We start from the raw sequence: 16,103 nt of genomic DNA on the forward strand, positions 1-16,103 counted from the left end.
ACTATTGTGTTCATACCCTCATTTATGGTGGCTTCTGTATTTCTGCCTTGCCTTTGTGGCTGTGCAACACCGAAATGACAAATTCCGCATGCTCCTAGATCTTGTTACAATAGCAAGGGGACAAAAAGGAGAAGAAGAATTATGGAACCTTCCATCTTCGCAATGTCTCTTAGCAGAAAAATTATCAAGTGCTTTGACATTTACCATTCTTCATACTTCATCCAGTAATTCTTGTTTCTCTTGTGGCTTCCATTTTTCATTTTTATTTTTTATTGCAAATTCCTTACTTCAGTGCCTCTGTACTTATCTCCAGAGCTTTAAGACTACCCTAGAGGGCAGATAGGCATCTGCTCAGGAAATTCAACATTTTCACATCAGTCTACTGAGTCTGGAAAATGGCCTAAAACTCTGTCCCCAGGATCCTGCAGCCTGCTAGGTGGGAGATTCCTTAACCTTCTCCAGAGGAAGTACCCTTGGGTTGGGGAGAGAACAGACATGCTCCCCTTTCTCCTCTCTAGTCCCCCTTCCCCAGTGCTTACCTCGCCCCCCCGTCTTGGCCCAACACACCAGGGGCAGATTATCCAATAGGCAAGGTAAGGACTGTGCTTACTTTGCTTACCCGATCATCTGTAGTGAACAATTTCACTTTTTTTCACCACGTCAAAGATTCTGCTTCTAGTCATGACTGGCATCTCTCTCTCTCCCAACCCCACAGCACCTTCCTACTGAATCGAAGCCTCTTTTCAAATTTACCAGTGCCTAACAGGGACAGACGACCCAGTTAGCAAGATGAAAAACGTGAAATTGTTCACTACAGATTAGTAAGTAAGCACTCGTAAGCCCGTGCTTACCTTGTGTGTTAGTCATCTAGTGCTGCTATAACAGAAATACCACAAGTGGATGGCTTTAACAAAGAGAAATTTATTTTCTCACAGGCTAGTAGGCTACAAGTCAAAATTCAGGGCATCAACTCCAGGGGAAGGCTTTCTCTCTGTGTTGGCTCTGGAGGAAGGTCCTTGTCATCAATTTTCCCCTGGTCAAGGAGCTTCTCAGGCGCAGGGACCCCAGGTCCAAAGGATGTGCTCTGCTCCTGGTGCTGCTTTCTTGGTGGTATGAGGTCCCCACTCTCTGCTTGCTTCCCTTTCCTGTTATCTCTTGTAAGATAAAAGGTGGTGCGGGCCACACCCCAGGGAAACTCCCTTTACATTGTGGATGTGACCTTAGTAAGGGTGTTACAAACCCACCCTAATCCTCTTTAACATAAAATTACAATAAAAAAATGGAGGATAACCACACAATACTTCGAATCATGGCCTAACCAAGTTGACGCATATTTTTGGGGGACACAATTCAATCCATTACACCTTGCTTACTGGGTCGTCTACCCCTGCAACACACACACATAGCATGGGGGAAACAGCACAGGGAAAATACTAGAGGGAGTAAGATAATCATTTCTCACCACCAGTAAGGAGTGAGAAGCCAGCCTCCCTGAAGCTGGAAGGAGTGTCCTCCTTCCCGCTTCACCACTCCTCTACCCGGTCACCACTCAGGGGAGCACCGTACTTGGAAAACAGCCATGGGTGCACCTCTGTTTCTTCAGCTGCGGTAAATTCAGTTCTCAGGCTCATTTCCCACTCTCCACCAGCTGAAACAAGTTTGCTTGGTGATTTCGGCCTGGTCATCCTACAAGGCTGATACAGAGAACTCGGTGCCCCTGTGATTAAACTGAAGGCTTTGGGTCAGCAGGCATTCCTATCTCAAAGAACTTCTCTGCCTCTACTCTGTTGCATCTCTGGGTTCTTCTGTGGATATCTTAACTCGCCTTCCTACTTCCTCACACTCAGTTTCTTCACACTGATAGACAAGCTTCTTATTGAACTGTTCTGATCAAGTTGTTGCCTTACTAAGACACGCAGACAGGCAAGCAAAGTCCTTCAATAGCTCTCTGTTGTTATTGTTAGCTGCTCTTAAGTCATGGTGACCACATCAACAATGGGATCAGACCATTGTGATCCATAGGGTTTTAATTGCCTGTTTTTTTTTTTTTTTTTTTGGAAGTAGATTGCCAGGCCTTTCTCCCTAGTCTGTCTTAGTCTGGAAGCTCTGCTGGAAACTGTTCAGCATCATAGCAGCACTCAAGCCTCCACTGACAGACAGGTGGTGGCTGCACACCAAGTGCATTGGCCAGGAATCAAACCGTGTCTCCCTCATGGAAGGCGAAAATTCCCTCACTGAACCACCACTGCCTCATCAATTGCTCCCTCCAAAAAACGAAACCAATTACTGTTGAGTTGATTCTGACTAATGGTGACCTCATGTGTTTCAGGGTAGAAATGCACATAGGGTTTTCAATGCCTGTGACCTTTTGGAAGTAGATCGCCAGCCCCTTCTTCCGGTCCACCTCTAGGTGGACTCAAACCTCCAACTTTTCAGTTAGTAGCCAAGCACTCAACTGTTTGTGCTACCCAGGGACTCCTAATAGCTCTCTAACCAAAAAAACTCTTTGCTGTACTCATAGCAACCCTATAGGACAGAGGAGAACTGTCCTATATTCTTTTTGTACAGAATATTCTCTTCTCTATTGCTTTCTTGTTCCAGCAACACTATACACCTGAAGCCAAGATCCACCCACATGTAGCCTACTCCCTGAAGTATTTCTTGTCCCTGCAAAGTTGGAAGTTCTCTCTCAATCATATTCTCTTAACACTTTCTTGGTACTTTTCAAGGTGTACTTTTCCAGAACTCAGACCCCAGTCATGGCTAAATAGCTATGTGACCCTGGGCCAGTTAATTTTGCCAAGCCTCAGTTTCTCAAACTTAAATGGAGTTAATAATACCTGCCCTTCCTACTTCATTTTGTTTTCAGCGGGGACCAAATAAGAAAATGCAAAACTATAAACTGCTATACAAATGTAGGTATTAGTGTATTTACTTGTGTTTACCTCTTATCTTCTTTACTACAGCATAAACTCCTATTTCTTACTAATTTTCCCATACTTCATAGCACCTGACAGTACCAAATACAACATTTACTGAAGGAGAAAAATAGATAAAATAGAGTATTCATACGTCAACTCTGATTTTTGTTACCCACAATGACACGTTTTTAAAAAAATGAGGGTGCAGTTTCTGTTGGCATATTTACATAAGTCCTTTCCCTCTAGGGAAACCCTGGTGGCGTAGTGGTTAAGAGCTACATCTGCTAGCCAAAAGGTCGGCAGTTTGAATCCACCAGCTGCTCCTTGGAAACTCTATGGGGCAGTTCTACTCTGTCCTATAGGGTCGCTATGAGTCGGAATTGACTCAACGGCAATGGGTTTGGTTTTCTGATTGTTTCCCTCTAAACTTAGCATCTCTGTGTCCTTGATTATTTGGGGCCTGATTTTATGGCCGTATCCAATAGTTACATGTCTATGCATGGGTACCAGCCCGACACAGGAACTATGTAGCCTAGCCTATTTAAATATGACTCAGTGATTGGCAGGAGATGAAAAAGCAAGCACAAGCAATGAAGTTCGGAAATATTGCTAGCTCGGGAAGGGCTTTTCAAAACTGCTTTTAAAAAAGTGGACCTGGTAGTCAAAAACTATTAGTATATGCTGAATGTAAAGCAATGAAGGAGGGTGCCAGCTTTAAAGAACTGGAATGATAATATTTTGTTTCCTTGGGCAAAAGGAGGTCAGTGTGAGCTGACCTGCAGGCAGCAAACCCGTGAAGGTAGTCCAGGCTTTCCGCTTTGCTTGGCAAATGACCGTGTTCTTTGGCACTTCTAAAAATATGACAGAAGCCATCATTGGCAATCTTTCCTCTTCTTTTTTGATCATCGTATATTTTAAAAAATGCCTTCTTGCCATTAATGTGTCTTGTGGGGGATATTCTTGTTTGCCTTTGCTTATTTCTCTGTATGCCCTGAACACTAGGTCTTTGTAACTTCAGTGCTTTGGAAGTACATAGAAAAGGTAAATCATCAAACTGATTTTCCTGAAAATACTGTGGGGGGCTTCTAGCTGTGATAAATGCAGTCTGTGTGTTTCAAAATTTTCTTATGGTAGTTTGAACAAATGTAAAGTTTACAGACTACACACATATACACACAAGCACATGTATGCATCTAATGCAAAGAAATCATCCACTGAAACATGGCATAATATTAAGTATGCGTACAGGGTTTTATATGTTGAAACACTGAGACTTGTCATTGTACACAACTATCTGGTAGGTGAGAAAGCTGGGAGTGTGCACAGAATCCCAAGGTCACGTTGTAGGAGAGAACCATAAAGGAATTTCTTAAGCACCCACAGGGCCTCTCTAGCTTTAGTAGAATCACAGAATATTAGCATTAGAAGTCTTTCAGCTTAATCTCTCACTTCACAAATCCCTTCAATAAAAAGTTCAGCCTCTACCAGCACATTTCAAGTAGCAGGAAACTCATTACTTTGCAGAGAAACCCATTTCACTTCTGGAAAGCTCTCCAAGATTTCCCTAATACAGAGCCAATGTCTGTTTCCTCTGATTTCCACCAATGGGTTCTAATTTTACTCTTCAGAGCTATAGACAGATTTAGCCTTATCTTCATTTCAAATGACATTCTGTAAATATTTTAAGGTGACTTTCATATCTCTCATGTCTTCTGTCTGGCTGTTTTATTTCTCTAGCTCCTTAAATTTTTTGATTTGTAATGTGGTATAAAATGGTGTCCAGATGGGTGCTGTTTGGGTGACTCTCCTCAAGATAATCTCTGGTTTGACAGTGTCCCTGTGAAAGGTGTCCAGGACTAGACACAGTATTCTAGATATAGTCTGGACAATTACAAGTACAGTGGGAGTATTATCTTCTTTAACTTGACATGTATGCATGAATAAAGCCTAAAATTTAAGGAGTTTTTAAAAACAGGGCTTCACAGTATCTATTCCTGCCTTCCTTCATTTATTCAACAAAGATTTTTGAGCACTATGCTAAATGCTGATTGGTTCTTATTATTGTTAAGTAGAACAGCCACACCCTGTACTTCTGCAATTTACTTTTCATTCCTAGATGATGGATCTACATTTATTCTTGTTAAGTTTCATCTGATGGTTGTGGCCCATTGTGTCAGCCTGGCAGGTCCTGTGAATCTTGATGATAGTATCCAACAAGTTCAACTCTCTTTTCCAGTTTTGTGCCAATGGCAAACAATCAAATATTGTCTATGTCTTCACCTATGTCATTGATATGTTGAACAGTTCAATGCCCAAAACAGCCTTGCCAAAAGCCACTAGTTACTTGGCTATAAGGTGACTTATCAATCCGTAACAGTATTATTATCAAGCTCAGTCTTTTTATATTAATTATATGTAATGAGTGACTTCATAAAATCCTTTTCTAAAGTCAAGATACATTATGTTTACAGCATCCTTTTGATCTACCAGTTTCAAACTTTAGCATGTTTTTCCTTTTTTTTTTTCTTGTATGAGCATGAGACTACGTCTATTTCTGGGAAGTTCCATTAGTATTTGTTGTACAATATGCTTATCATTCATTGATGGGTCAAGAGCTCCAGTATGTAGGTTAGTTTTGAAATACCATTATTTTTGTTCTCTACCCTCCCTTTCGCCAAACAAACAAATCTGTATCCAGTGTACCTCAGGGAGACTTGGCTAGAAATGTAGGGATGATGGAATTCCAGTAAAGAAATACAAATTAAAATCAAATGTTAAAGAATAAAGAGAAACTAAGTCCCAACACATGCTACATGGGTGAACTCCCAAAACATCATACGGAGTGAAATAAGCTAATCACAAAAGGACAAACGCTGTATGAAACCACCCATTTGAAATAGGCAAATGTATAGAGAACATATTAGTGGTTACATTGGGAGGGAGGGAGGGCAAGAGAGGGTCTCACTGCCTAGGGGACACTGAGTTTCTGCTAATGGTGGTGGAACAATCTGGAAAAACGGCATGACTTATTCTTAGTAAACCCATTTTACCTTCAAATAATCAGAGTTTTCTTTTCCAGGGTATCCCCAAATATGTAAATAATAATATAACTCACTGGGTATTTGTGCTCAAGTTCACTGGCCTGTGATTGTCAGAATCCACATTTCCCTTCTTTATAAAATCGAAACATTTGCTTGTCCCCAGTCTTTTAGGACCTTTCTGTTCTCTGTGATTTCTACATGTTACCAACAGTGGCTCCACTATCCCTTTCTTTACTGATTACCCTAAGATATATTCACCTGGACCTGGACAATTAAACTCATTAAAGAAATTGGCGGTTTTCCTGCTATTTCCTCATCTAGCCTGGGTTTTTACTTTCTTATAATAATGCTTGGTCCATTCTTGACAACCTGAAGAACACTTCCCCTGATGAGTGAGATAGAAACGTAAGCACTGAGTGTGTATGACTTATTTCTATCATCTGTTAATCTTGCATTACCTATTCCAGGCTCTGGATTTATTCCTTCCTCATTCTGAACATAGCTAAAACAGCGCTTTCATTATCTTATGTGTGACTCACTAACTGACTCAATTAGGGCTCAGCTTTTCCATCCTGCTTTTATAGTTTCGTGTCAAGTTTTAAAATTCTTTCTTCCATTTTCTGCACGAGTCCTTTAAATGTGAGCTCATCTAAGAACACCGCATAAGAATATTGTGAAAGTTAAAAGGCAAAATGAGTGGTGAGCCTGTAGCACAGTCCTGGTACATTGCTTAAGGGCTCCATAACTATTACCTGTACCCCTTGCCATCGAGTCAATTCCAACTCATAGCAACCTAGAGTAGAACTGCCCCGTAGGGTTTCCAAGGCTTAAAATCTTTACAGAAGCAAACTGCCACATCTTTCTCTCGCGGAGTGGCTAGTGGATTCAAATCACCAACCTTTCAGTTAGCAGCCAAGTGCTTAACCACTGTGCTACCAGGGCTCCTCCATAACTATTATTCATTATTTTTCGAGGCACCTCCTTTCCCCTTGTTCATTATTAGACCCAGAATTCTAGTTTCTCGGCTCTCCCATGTCTCTTAGCAGGCCTCAGACCACTACTCTGAACCTTTTGACATCACCTATTCCTAGGTTAGGAGCCCTGGTGGTGCAATGGTTAAGTGCTTGGTAGCTAACTGAAAGGTCAGAGGTTCAAATCCTCCTCTGTAGAAAACACCTGGCAATCTGCTTCTGTAAAGATTACAGCCTAGGAAACCCTATGAGGCAGTTCTACTCAGACCTATAAGGTTGCTATGAGTTGGAATCGACTTGCTGGCACACGGTAACAACACTAACATTTCTAGTCTGAGGAGCTTGATTCCCCAGTCATTACCGAAAATTCCCAGGGTTCCCTTCATATCCACAGCACCAAGTTGCTCTTCAATGGCAATCAAATTAAGACTAAAGGCGCAGTTTTCCTGGTTGTTTCCTTTTTCTGAAAGGTGAAGCTGTCATCAAAGCAAGTCGAGAGTTGACCAAATCATTATCTTTGGCATACAACTGCCTAAATGGTAGACATCTCCTATCAATAGTATATAATAAAAGAACCTGAAATTTTTATTGAGCTTCATAGTCTAAAAAATGCGACGTATCTAATGTAATTCAGTTCTCACAATAAACCTGTGAAGCAGCCAGCTATCAGCATTGCCACTTAGAGATGGTGAAACAGAGTCAAAGACAGATTCAGAGACGTATTCTTGGTGACACAGTAAGTTTTTTTGCTGTAACTCAAACTCAGGCTACAAACTGGAAAGTTACCTCTACCCCAGGTGCAATAAAAGCATCAACCATGTCTTCTATCCAGTCAGGTAGTTTGTGAGGAACGCTTATTTCTAGCAGGATTATACCATCTGTATTACTATTAATAATCTGATAAAGAATTTCTCTTATTAAGTCCTCAGCTGAATGGTCTTCAAAATTCATTCAAAAATCTTTTTTGAACATCTATATGTGCCAGGCATTATACTTCCAGCATTTCTGTAATTGAGTGTCTTCTTTAACAAGCAAGGCTACTCTTCTCAGCCTCCATTTATTCTGTTCAGTTTGTTCACAAGCCATTTCTATGGACAAGGCACTGTGTTACATGCTGCAGTAGGTACAAAGGTGAGTTAAGATATGTTCAGTCCCTGACTTAACAGAGCTTACAATCTACTGGAGAGAAGACCCAGAAGTAAACTAAGATTAGTGCCTTCCTTGAGAGGTACAAAGACAGATAAGGAAAGATTCTTAAAGGAGTTTGAGGCATGTCTTGAATGTGCAGGATTTTGGTATCTAGAGATTGTGTAGAGCATCTACCGAGGGGAGCAGATGGTCAGAGCAAAAGGGTGGAAGAGGAGGGACAGCACAGATGGGTCCAGGAAATGATAGACAATCTATCTAGCTGAAGCACAGGCTGCATGGAGGGTGGGGAAGAGGGATAAATTGGAAAGGTTGGGTCATACAGTGGAAAGCCCTGAACGCTCACCTGAGGCATTTGTGCCTTATTCAGTTTGGAACTGGTAGTCACCAGAGGTCTCTGAGGGCGGGTGTGACTTGATCTAAGTTGTGCTTTGGGAATGGTAATAAGACAGTCATGGACGGAGTGACTTGGAGAGGATGAAAGTAGAAGCAGAGGCAAACACATTCTTTGTAGTCTTCAGGAGCTACACTTTACTTGGTTCCAAGAACTCACCTAGGGCAGACAACCAAATCCTGCTCTTTGAGATTTTCTGTGTAGTCACCCTCCTTCCCCTGCCAAATCATGGCCTTTAATGGAGGGAAGGATGCTTTCTATTTCCTATTCAAGTGTTTTAAGTCAGCAGAGATACATCTTGATTTCTTCTGGCTGTTTCACTGTTTCCCATGTAAATCAAGAGAAGAGGAGATTAGCTAAACCTTGGCAGGTTGAATAATGTCTGGAGCTCAGCCTCCAGAAAGATAATCCTCCCTACACCCTCCATAAATTATATCAGGCCTGCATGGCCACCACTGAATACCTCAACAGGGAGTCACAACCACATGCCAGATATTTTCCTTGGATGTAATGGAGCCAATGGCTTCTCCTTATTATTTGCTATGGCAAATCTTCGTACTTTCCTTGTCGCTCCAGTGAAATTTCTTCTCTGCTCCACATTCTTCAGCTCTCCAAGTGCTAATACTAGTATGTAGTCCTGTTTCTTTTTGGAGAATTTTCATTTCTGGATTCTTTTAGGACTCTTCATGTTTTCTAAGAGTTGTTTATGTTCTCTAATAGGCTGGAGGATGGAGAGGTGTTCATCAACCCTTCCACATTCTCCTCTAACAGGGAGATCAGCTGGTATTTACAGCTAAGTCACATGACTGGTGATTCTTCAGAGGAAACACCCTCACAGCTTCCTTCCCTACACACTTACCCGCCCATCTATCTGGTGTGGCTCCTGCTTATATAAAGTAGACAAAACAGAAAGCATCAGTTCAGGGGAAGATGCTTCCTGTGTTTCCAGGCAATGTAAACATCCCACAATGTATCAAACGGTACCAACCAATTTAGAAATAAGGGGTGAGATTCAGTGAGGGTGGAAAGCTAGGAGCAGAGAAATAGAGTTTAGTGAGAAGCTTCTGATATTTGGATGAATAATAGTGATTTTACAGATCACAGACCAAGTAGCAAGGTAGTTATAAGAAGAGCAGTTCCTTCAATAGATGTGAGCTAAAATGGAGTTGTCTCATTTGAGGTGGAGAGATGGACTAAACTACCTCCCATCATAGCTGAAGATGGGGAAAGGGGGGCAGGAACGGTGGAACCATCTGCTGACCCTGTCCACAGACTCTGTTCATTATGTGAGCCTCATCGCAGCCTGCTTCACGGAGGCTGTGAGGAACAAACAAAGAAGTCAGGTTTGGGAGTGGGGTGGGAGGAGGGAAGGTAGAGGCTAGAACTAGACATAAAAGAAGGGGTTAAAGCCCCATTCCTCCTCCACTTCAAGTCTTGCTTTTAACTCTATAGTTCTATGAAGGTTAAGAATTAGGACTTTCTTTCCGCTCCTAATACCTGCAGATTTAAGTGTTCCATCACAATTAGATTGAAGAGAGAGTATGAAACACTCAGAATGTCTACTTTGTGAAGTAAACTGCAATAAATATAAAATCTAGCCAGAGGGACCTGTCTTCCTATTTTTATTAAATGCATGAGGCAGCACAAACACATATCTGTCACATTCCTCAATAAGTAGGAACAGGTGTTGTCCCCAGGGCACGAGTGGAGGGAAGGAGATGAAAAAAACTGGGAGTCATTTCTTAATGCTTATAGTATTTCATTCTGGCAGTAAAAACAGATGACAACACAGGGATCAAACACGTGACAGAGGTGGGTAAATTGGCATGAATCAGGTAGGAAAGAGAGGGGTTCACTTTGCTCTACTGGTTGAGGTATGTTCTCTTCGTTAAGGCCAGGAAGATGCTTGCAGAGCTAGGAGATATGTCTTTTAAGTGAGATGCTCCCAAGGGAACGTAAGAATGTTGTAGGTGGCCTAATTGTCCTGGGTCCTGTCCTTTCCAGAACTGGGTCCAGAATAACATGAAGGTGGGACAATGTCAAGGGCATCTGGGCCACAAACAATTATTTATTCCTTTTCCCAACGTTACCCCACTCCTTATTATAAGTAACTTTACAATGAGAAGCATTTAGTCTTGAAAACTGAAATGAACGATGGGTGAGAGTAAAATTGTACAAGGAAGCCACTTAATGAAAGTAGACCCCAAATCTTGGAATATGAAAAGGCAATTTTCAAGACAATGATTTTTGTAAATTTGCTTACCTTTGTTTAAACGTCCCATCACAGTAAATTCAAAATATTTGCTGTTGTCAGTTGAAGAGTAAAGGCCAAAGATGGTGGCTGTGCTTTTAGTCTGCAGCTTGAAGGTGGAGATTACGTAGATCTCATTCAGGGTGGGGTCTGTCAGGATTGGCTGCAGAATGCCTGGGTTCAGCCTTTGGCTGGAGGAGGGTAGAAGGTCAAAGACTGGGGGGGATGAGGAGAAAGGGATAATTAGTTAAAGATTTAACTTTGGGGCAAACATGTTTTATGGGAGGACAATCTGACAACTACAGATAAAGGAATGTAAATTAATTTTGTAATCATTTTCCACATTGCCAAACACACCAGTTCTTGCTTATCCTTCTTATACTGGCTAGACATTTGAACCAGAAGAAATACAGCACAATATTCACCACTGAGTTATGGCCCTCAAAAAAGGCCCTCAAAAAATTTGCAAACACAACACTGGATTTGGCTGAAGAAATAGCTCTGAAAATACCCACTAGGAAAAGCACAAAAGGCTTAAAATACAAGGGGACAGGTGAGAGCATCTAAAGTCATTGTTTTCCTTGTGTCCCCAGCTAGTGAATTTCTTGGGGTCCCTTATACACTTCTGGGGCCACAGGCAACTGTATTTTCCTGGTAAGTGATAAATGACGCAGAGACTGCTGCAGAAAGCATAGATGTGGGGGGGAGATACTGTCAGCAAAATTATTTGCTACCTTTGTGCTACCTCAGTGTTCTCCAATATCTCTCTAATAAAAAATACAAACATGGAGATAAAAAACAAAACACTGGTTTATATTTTCAGACTCTACCCTGACTGATAGAGTTGGTCTATGAAAACTAGAATCTACATTTGTATAACTTCCCTTTGATTAAGCAAGCAGGACTCTCTCTCAAAAGCTTTATAATATTTATGAAAGCCGTGAGAGAGTACACTCAGAGCCATTTAAAAGGCAAAGGTCAAATGCGGGTAATTTCATTAGAAATTACTTAGCATTTCTAATAGTTTATTTGAATGTTGTTTGAACAAATCCAATATCCTGCAGGCACTTCAGCACCTAGAGCTGTCTCCTGGATACAATAATCTGGTTACTAAAAAAACCAAACAAACAAAAAACAAATCCATTGCTGTCAGGTCGATTTGGGCTCACAGCAGCCCTACAGGACACGGCAGAACTGCCTCCAAGGCTGTAAATCTTTATGGAAGCAGACTGCCACATCTTTTTACTGTGGAGCACCTGGTGGGTTCCAGCTGCCAACCTTTGATTAGCAGCCCAGCAGTTTAACCACTATGCCACCATGGCTTCTTCAATCTAGTTTCTAAAAGGTTAATATCCATAATTTCTGAAGAGCTGTTACAAATCAATAAAATGATAAACATTCTAATCAAAAAATAGGCAACAAACATGAAAAGGCAAATCACAAGAAGAGAATTACAAATGGCCAGTAAGTACATAAATAAATGCTCATATGCTTAACTAATGATGAAAGAATTGCTAATTAAAACAGTAAGATCTTATTTTCACCCTTAAACTGGAAAACAATAAAATGGTAACACCCCATTCTTGGTGAGGGTGCAGGAAAGTGAACATTCTTGTATACTTCTGGGTGTGATTTCAACTAGTATAAACATTTTGAAGACAGTTTAAATAACGGTATCAAAGACCCTAAAATATGCATGCTCCTTTAAAAAAATTTATGCACCCTCTCTGTTCTAACGATCCCACTTACAGAAATCTATCCTAACAAAATAATGAATAAATACGGTAAATTTTTTAGATACAAGGATACTGACCACCAGTGGTCATTCTAGAATTTCTATATAGAAAGGACTTACGTGAAGCACTCTAATTGGAAGGGGTGGGAAACCTGAAGCTCTGTTAGCACAGCACTTTACTATGAAGACATAAACTGCCCTTGCAATGAAAGAAGGGCTTGACAGAGATTACGGGGATCACTAAAGCTACCCCAAGGCATCCCGGGACACTGCAATTATTTAATAAAATGTTATTTACAATATCAACATATGAGAAACAATTATATTATTTCCTATATTAGAGCCCTGGCTAAAATGTTTGTCCTTCCAAAACGTGGAATACTGTCTATGAAAAAGGGTAATGCAGGTGAATGCTTACAGATATAGAAAGGTGTTCATGATGAATTAAGCAAAAAAAAAAAAAAAAAGATTATAAAATGATATGTATAACATGAACCCACTTGAAATAAATATTTGCATAGAAAAATGTTATGCTGAGTGAAATAAGTCAATCACAAAAGGACAAATATTGTATGAGACCACTATCATAAAAACTCAAGAAAAAGTTTACACGCAGAAGAAAACTTTAATGGTTACGAGGCAGGGAAAGGATGGGGAGGGAAAATCACTAAATAGATAGTAGACAAGTGTCAACTTTGGTGAAGGCAAAGATAACACACAATATGGGGGAAGTCAGCACAACTTTAAAAAGAAAAAATGAAAAAAAAAGGTTTGAAAGACTATACAACATAATGTTAATATTAATAGTGCCTATCTCTGAGTTATATAATCTTAAGTTTGTTTTTTCCTTATCCTATGTTCTGTTCTTTTCTTCAGTGAGCAAGTATTGCTTTTGTAATAAGAAAAAATGAATAAAAGTTAGAAAACAAACAGGTAAAACAGTTTCTCAGTAATGTCTACAGTGTTTAAAAGACAACCTGCCTTCAAACTGGATCTATATTGTTTCTTTCACATGCACCAGAGGACCTTTCACAGATAATGAAATTAATACTAGAAGTGTTGGGAAGCAGAATATCTAATCTGTTCCTTATAGCACTCCACACCCCCCAAACATGAAGACTGCTGCCTACTGTATTTCAAAAGGAAAATTAAAAATTGAAATTTCCAGAGAGTTGGAAACTTCACATTTCTACCAGTAAGGGGAAAGGGAAATAAAGCAATACATTGGAAAGCGTCACTTAGGACAAAGCATTTGCAGAGAAGAGATGTGTGTTTATGGTATGGGAATTGCATTCAAAACTAACCTCTTGGAATTCTTGATTCTTGTTTTGACTATGATCATGCCAATAATTTCGCTCAAGCTAAAATTGCCACACTTAAATCTGTGCAGATGGTCTGATCCGATTCTCTCTCAAGAAGCAGGGTTGGGATTAGTTAGTAATGAGTTTAGAGAGTGTTTTGAAAAGGAAATGAGGCACTATAATTTTCTATTAATGTTATTACATTTTGGGAATAGCACCAGGGTCTAAGTACAATCTTCTAGTGTTAGAAGTGAAATTACCGCTACCCATGAACCCAACTACCATGGTATGTAAATGATATACGCACTAATTTAAGACTCTAGCAATGCAGCTCAGAGGAAAAAAAGGAAATAAGCAAATTACCCAGTTAAGCTGATGACTGCAAACTAGATAACTCAATAAAAGTATCAAGCAGAAACTTGACTTAATCAGATCATCTACAGTAACTAAATTAACCAGATAATTTAGGTTGTATAGCCTGTGTTCAAGTTTCCATAAAACAGTCAGGAAGCTTTGTCTAAGGAGAAATGGGAATCCATACCCAAGGCACACCATGAAGTTGTATGTTTAAATGTCAAGAATTTATGTAACACAAATATTATACTCATGGGTTCAAGCATGCCAAATAATCACTGCAGTAAGCTTCCTTTCTTACCTTGCTAGAAGCACACATCACAATGAATAAATATTACAGACCACAGCATTTCAAATATTTTAACCCAAACCAAAAGCTAGCAAACGGCACCCTCTGAAACCACAATTCTGGTTGCCTGGTATGGAATCAAGATAAGTAATTTGGTGAAATGCAGTTTAAATGGGTGATGACTGAAATGCTGAGAGGTAAAGAGAGTTCAGAGCGCCCTCCCAAGCATTCCTCACAAAGCTTCCACTGGGTATTTGCGGTGAAGAACCACTTTTACTTCAAGTGCCGTATCTTTTCCAGTTTTACTTTCTCAGTCAGTAATAAACCATTCCGGGCACCAGTTTCAAACAGATGAAGGTCACTGTGCTGGACAGCCAGTTAAAGTCCTAAGAATTCCTTGCTTAAATCATTTCTTCCTTTCAGTCTTTACAAAAAAAATTCTGTTTAACCTTAAATGCTTCCTGCCCAATAGCTATTTCCACCTCATCTCACAAAGAGGTTTGAGGATTGATTATCCAGATGTCTTTTCAAAGTAGTTACCGAATTTTTATCTTTTCATAGCAAAAGATTGACTTCTCTGCCCATCCTTTTTCTATTTAATCTCAATAACCAAGGGATTAAGCCAACTCCTGAAACAGAGTTTCCTTTTTAGGGTTCAACCAAAGTCAGAGCAGAAAAGGACAGGTATCGGGGCAAACAGTAATGCTGGGCCTTCCTCAGGGGTGTCGGTCTCAACCTGGGTGAACGCTGCCCCTGTGCTGTTCGAAGGATTTAGGTCAAGGGCCAAGTGGAGGGCCAGAAAAGGCCTCAGGGGATGGAAACCGGTCTTCCTGCAGAACCCAGATGTCACCCTACACCACACAGGACGTTTTAAAGGTTTAGGGTCATGTGGTAGTCTTGAAGTAAACCCCACTTCTTTGCAGAGACTGAAAATAAGTTTTGCATCCCCACAAATATCGTTTTGGGACTTGGTCTCATCACTGGATAATCGATTTCAGAAAGTTCCATACTTGAGTCACCGCTTCCAACCACAATATGCTTTGACTCGGGACCCACGGGCATACCAGGGGTCCCAAGCAAGGCCCCAGGAGCAACGGGTCGAGCAGTGCGCGCCAAGTTGGTCTCTCCACTGGCCCAAGCGGAGGGCGGGATCGCGGGCTCCGCAGACTGCGCGACCTTGTGCCTGTCGCCCCCATGCGGGGCCCGAGCCCACTTACCCTGGGGGGTGGCTTGGGCGTCGGCCCCCAGCCACGGCTGCAGGACCAGGTGCAGCAGGAGGAAGGCAGCTCCGTGCCGGGCCAACATGTTGGCTCTTCCTGATTCCCGCGGGGGGCCAGCGGGTGACAGCAGCAGAGGCCCTGCCTCAGTGTCCTGGAGCGGTGCCCTGCCCCTCGGTCCCGGCTTTCTGCCGGAGGCGCAGAAGGTTGCGCGTCGCGGGGCGCCGGGCGCGGGGCAGAAGACGGGGTGTGGGGTTGCCGTCTGGGGCGCCTCCTGGCCGGCCGACGCGGAGCTACGGGCGCTCTCCGCTGGCCTCGGCGGCGCGGCCCGGCTCTTTATGGTCCGCCCGGCCCCGTGGGCGGGGGAGGACAGACGCCGGGGCGGCCCCCTTGGCGGGGATCCCCTTTCCCCGGGAAGAGTGGGGGCGACCGGAGAGCGGAGCATGGGCGGCGGAGAGAAAGGCGTCGGTGTGGGGATGGGCA

General features: G+C 41.8%; 1 protein-coding gene across 1 annotated transcript in view; it reads right to left on the reverse strand.

Moving 5' to 3' along the window:
* Nucleotides 1-15,760, reverse strand: part of THBS4 (thrombospondin 4) — a 49,921-nt gene extending 34,161 nt beyond the window's left edge. Inside the window, exons 1-2 of the mRNA XM_004374462.1 lie at nt 15,621-15,760; nt 10,737-10,940 (exon numbers count right to left, since the gene is read on the reverse strand). Coding sequence (XP_004374519.1) covers nt 10,737-10,940; nt 15,621-15,708 — 292 coding nt within the window. The 5' untranslated portion in view covers nt 15,709-15,760. The remainder of the gene's footprint in view (nt 1-10,736; nt 10,941-15,620) is intronic.
* Between the last annotated feature and the right edge of the window lie 343 nt (nt 15,761-16,103).

Source organism: Trichechus manatus, unplaced genomic scaffold, assembly GCF_000243295.1.
Source record: "Trichechus manatus latirostris isolate Lorelei unplaced genomic scaffold, TriManLat1.0 scaffold00029, whole genome shotgun sequence".
Taxonomy (NCBI): Eukaryota; Metazoa; Chordata; class Mammalia; order Sirenia; family Trichechidae; genus Trichechus; species Trichechus manatus.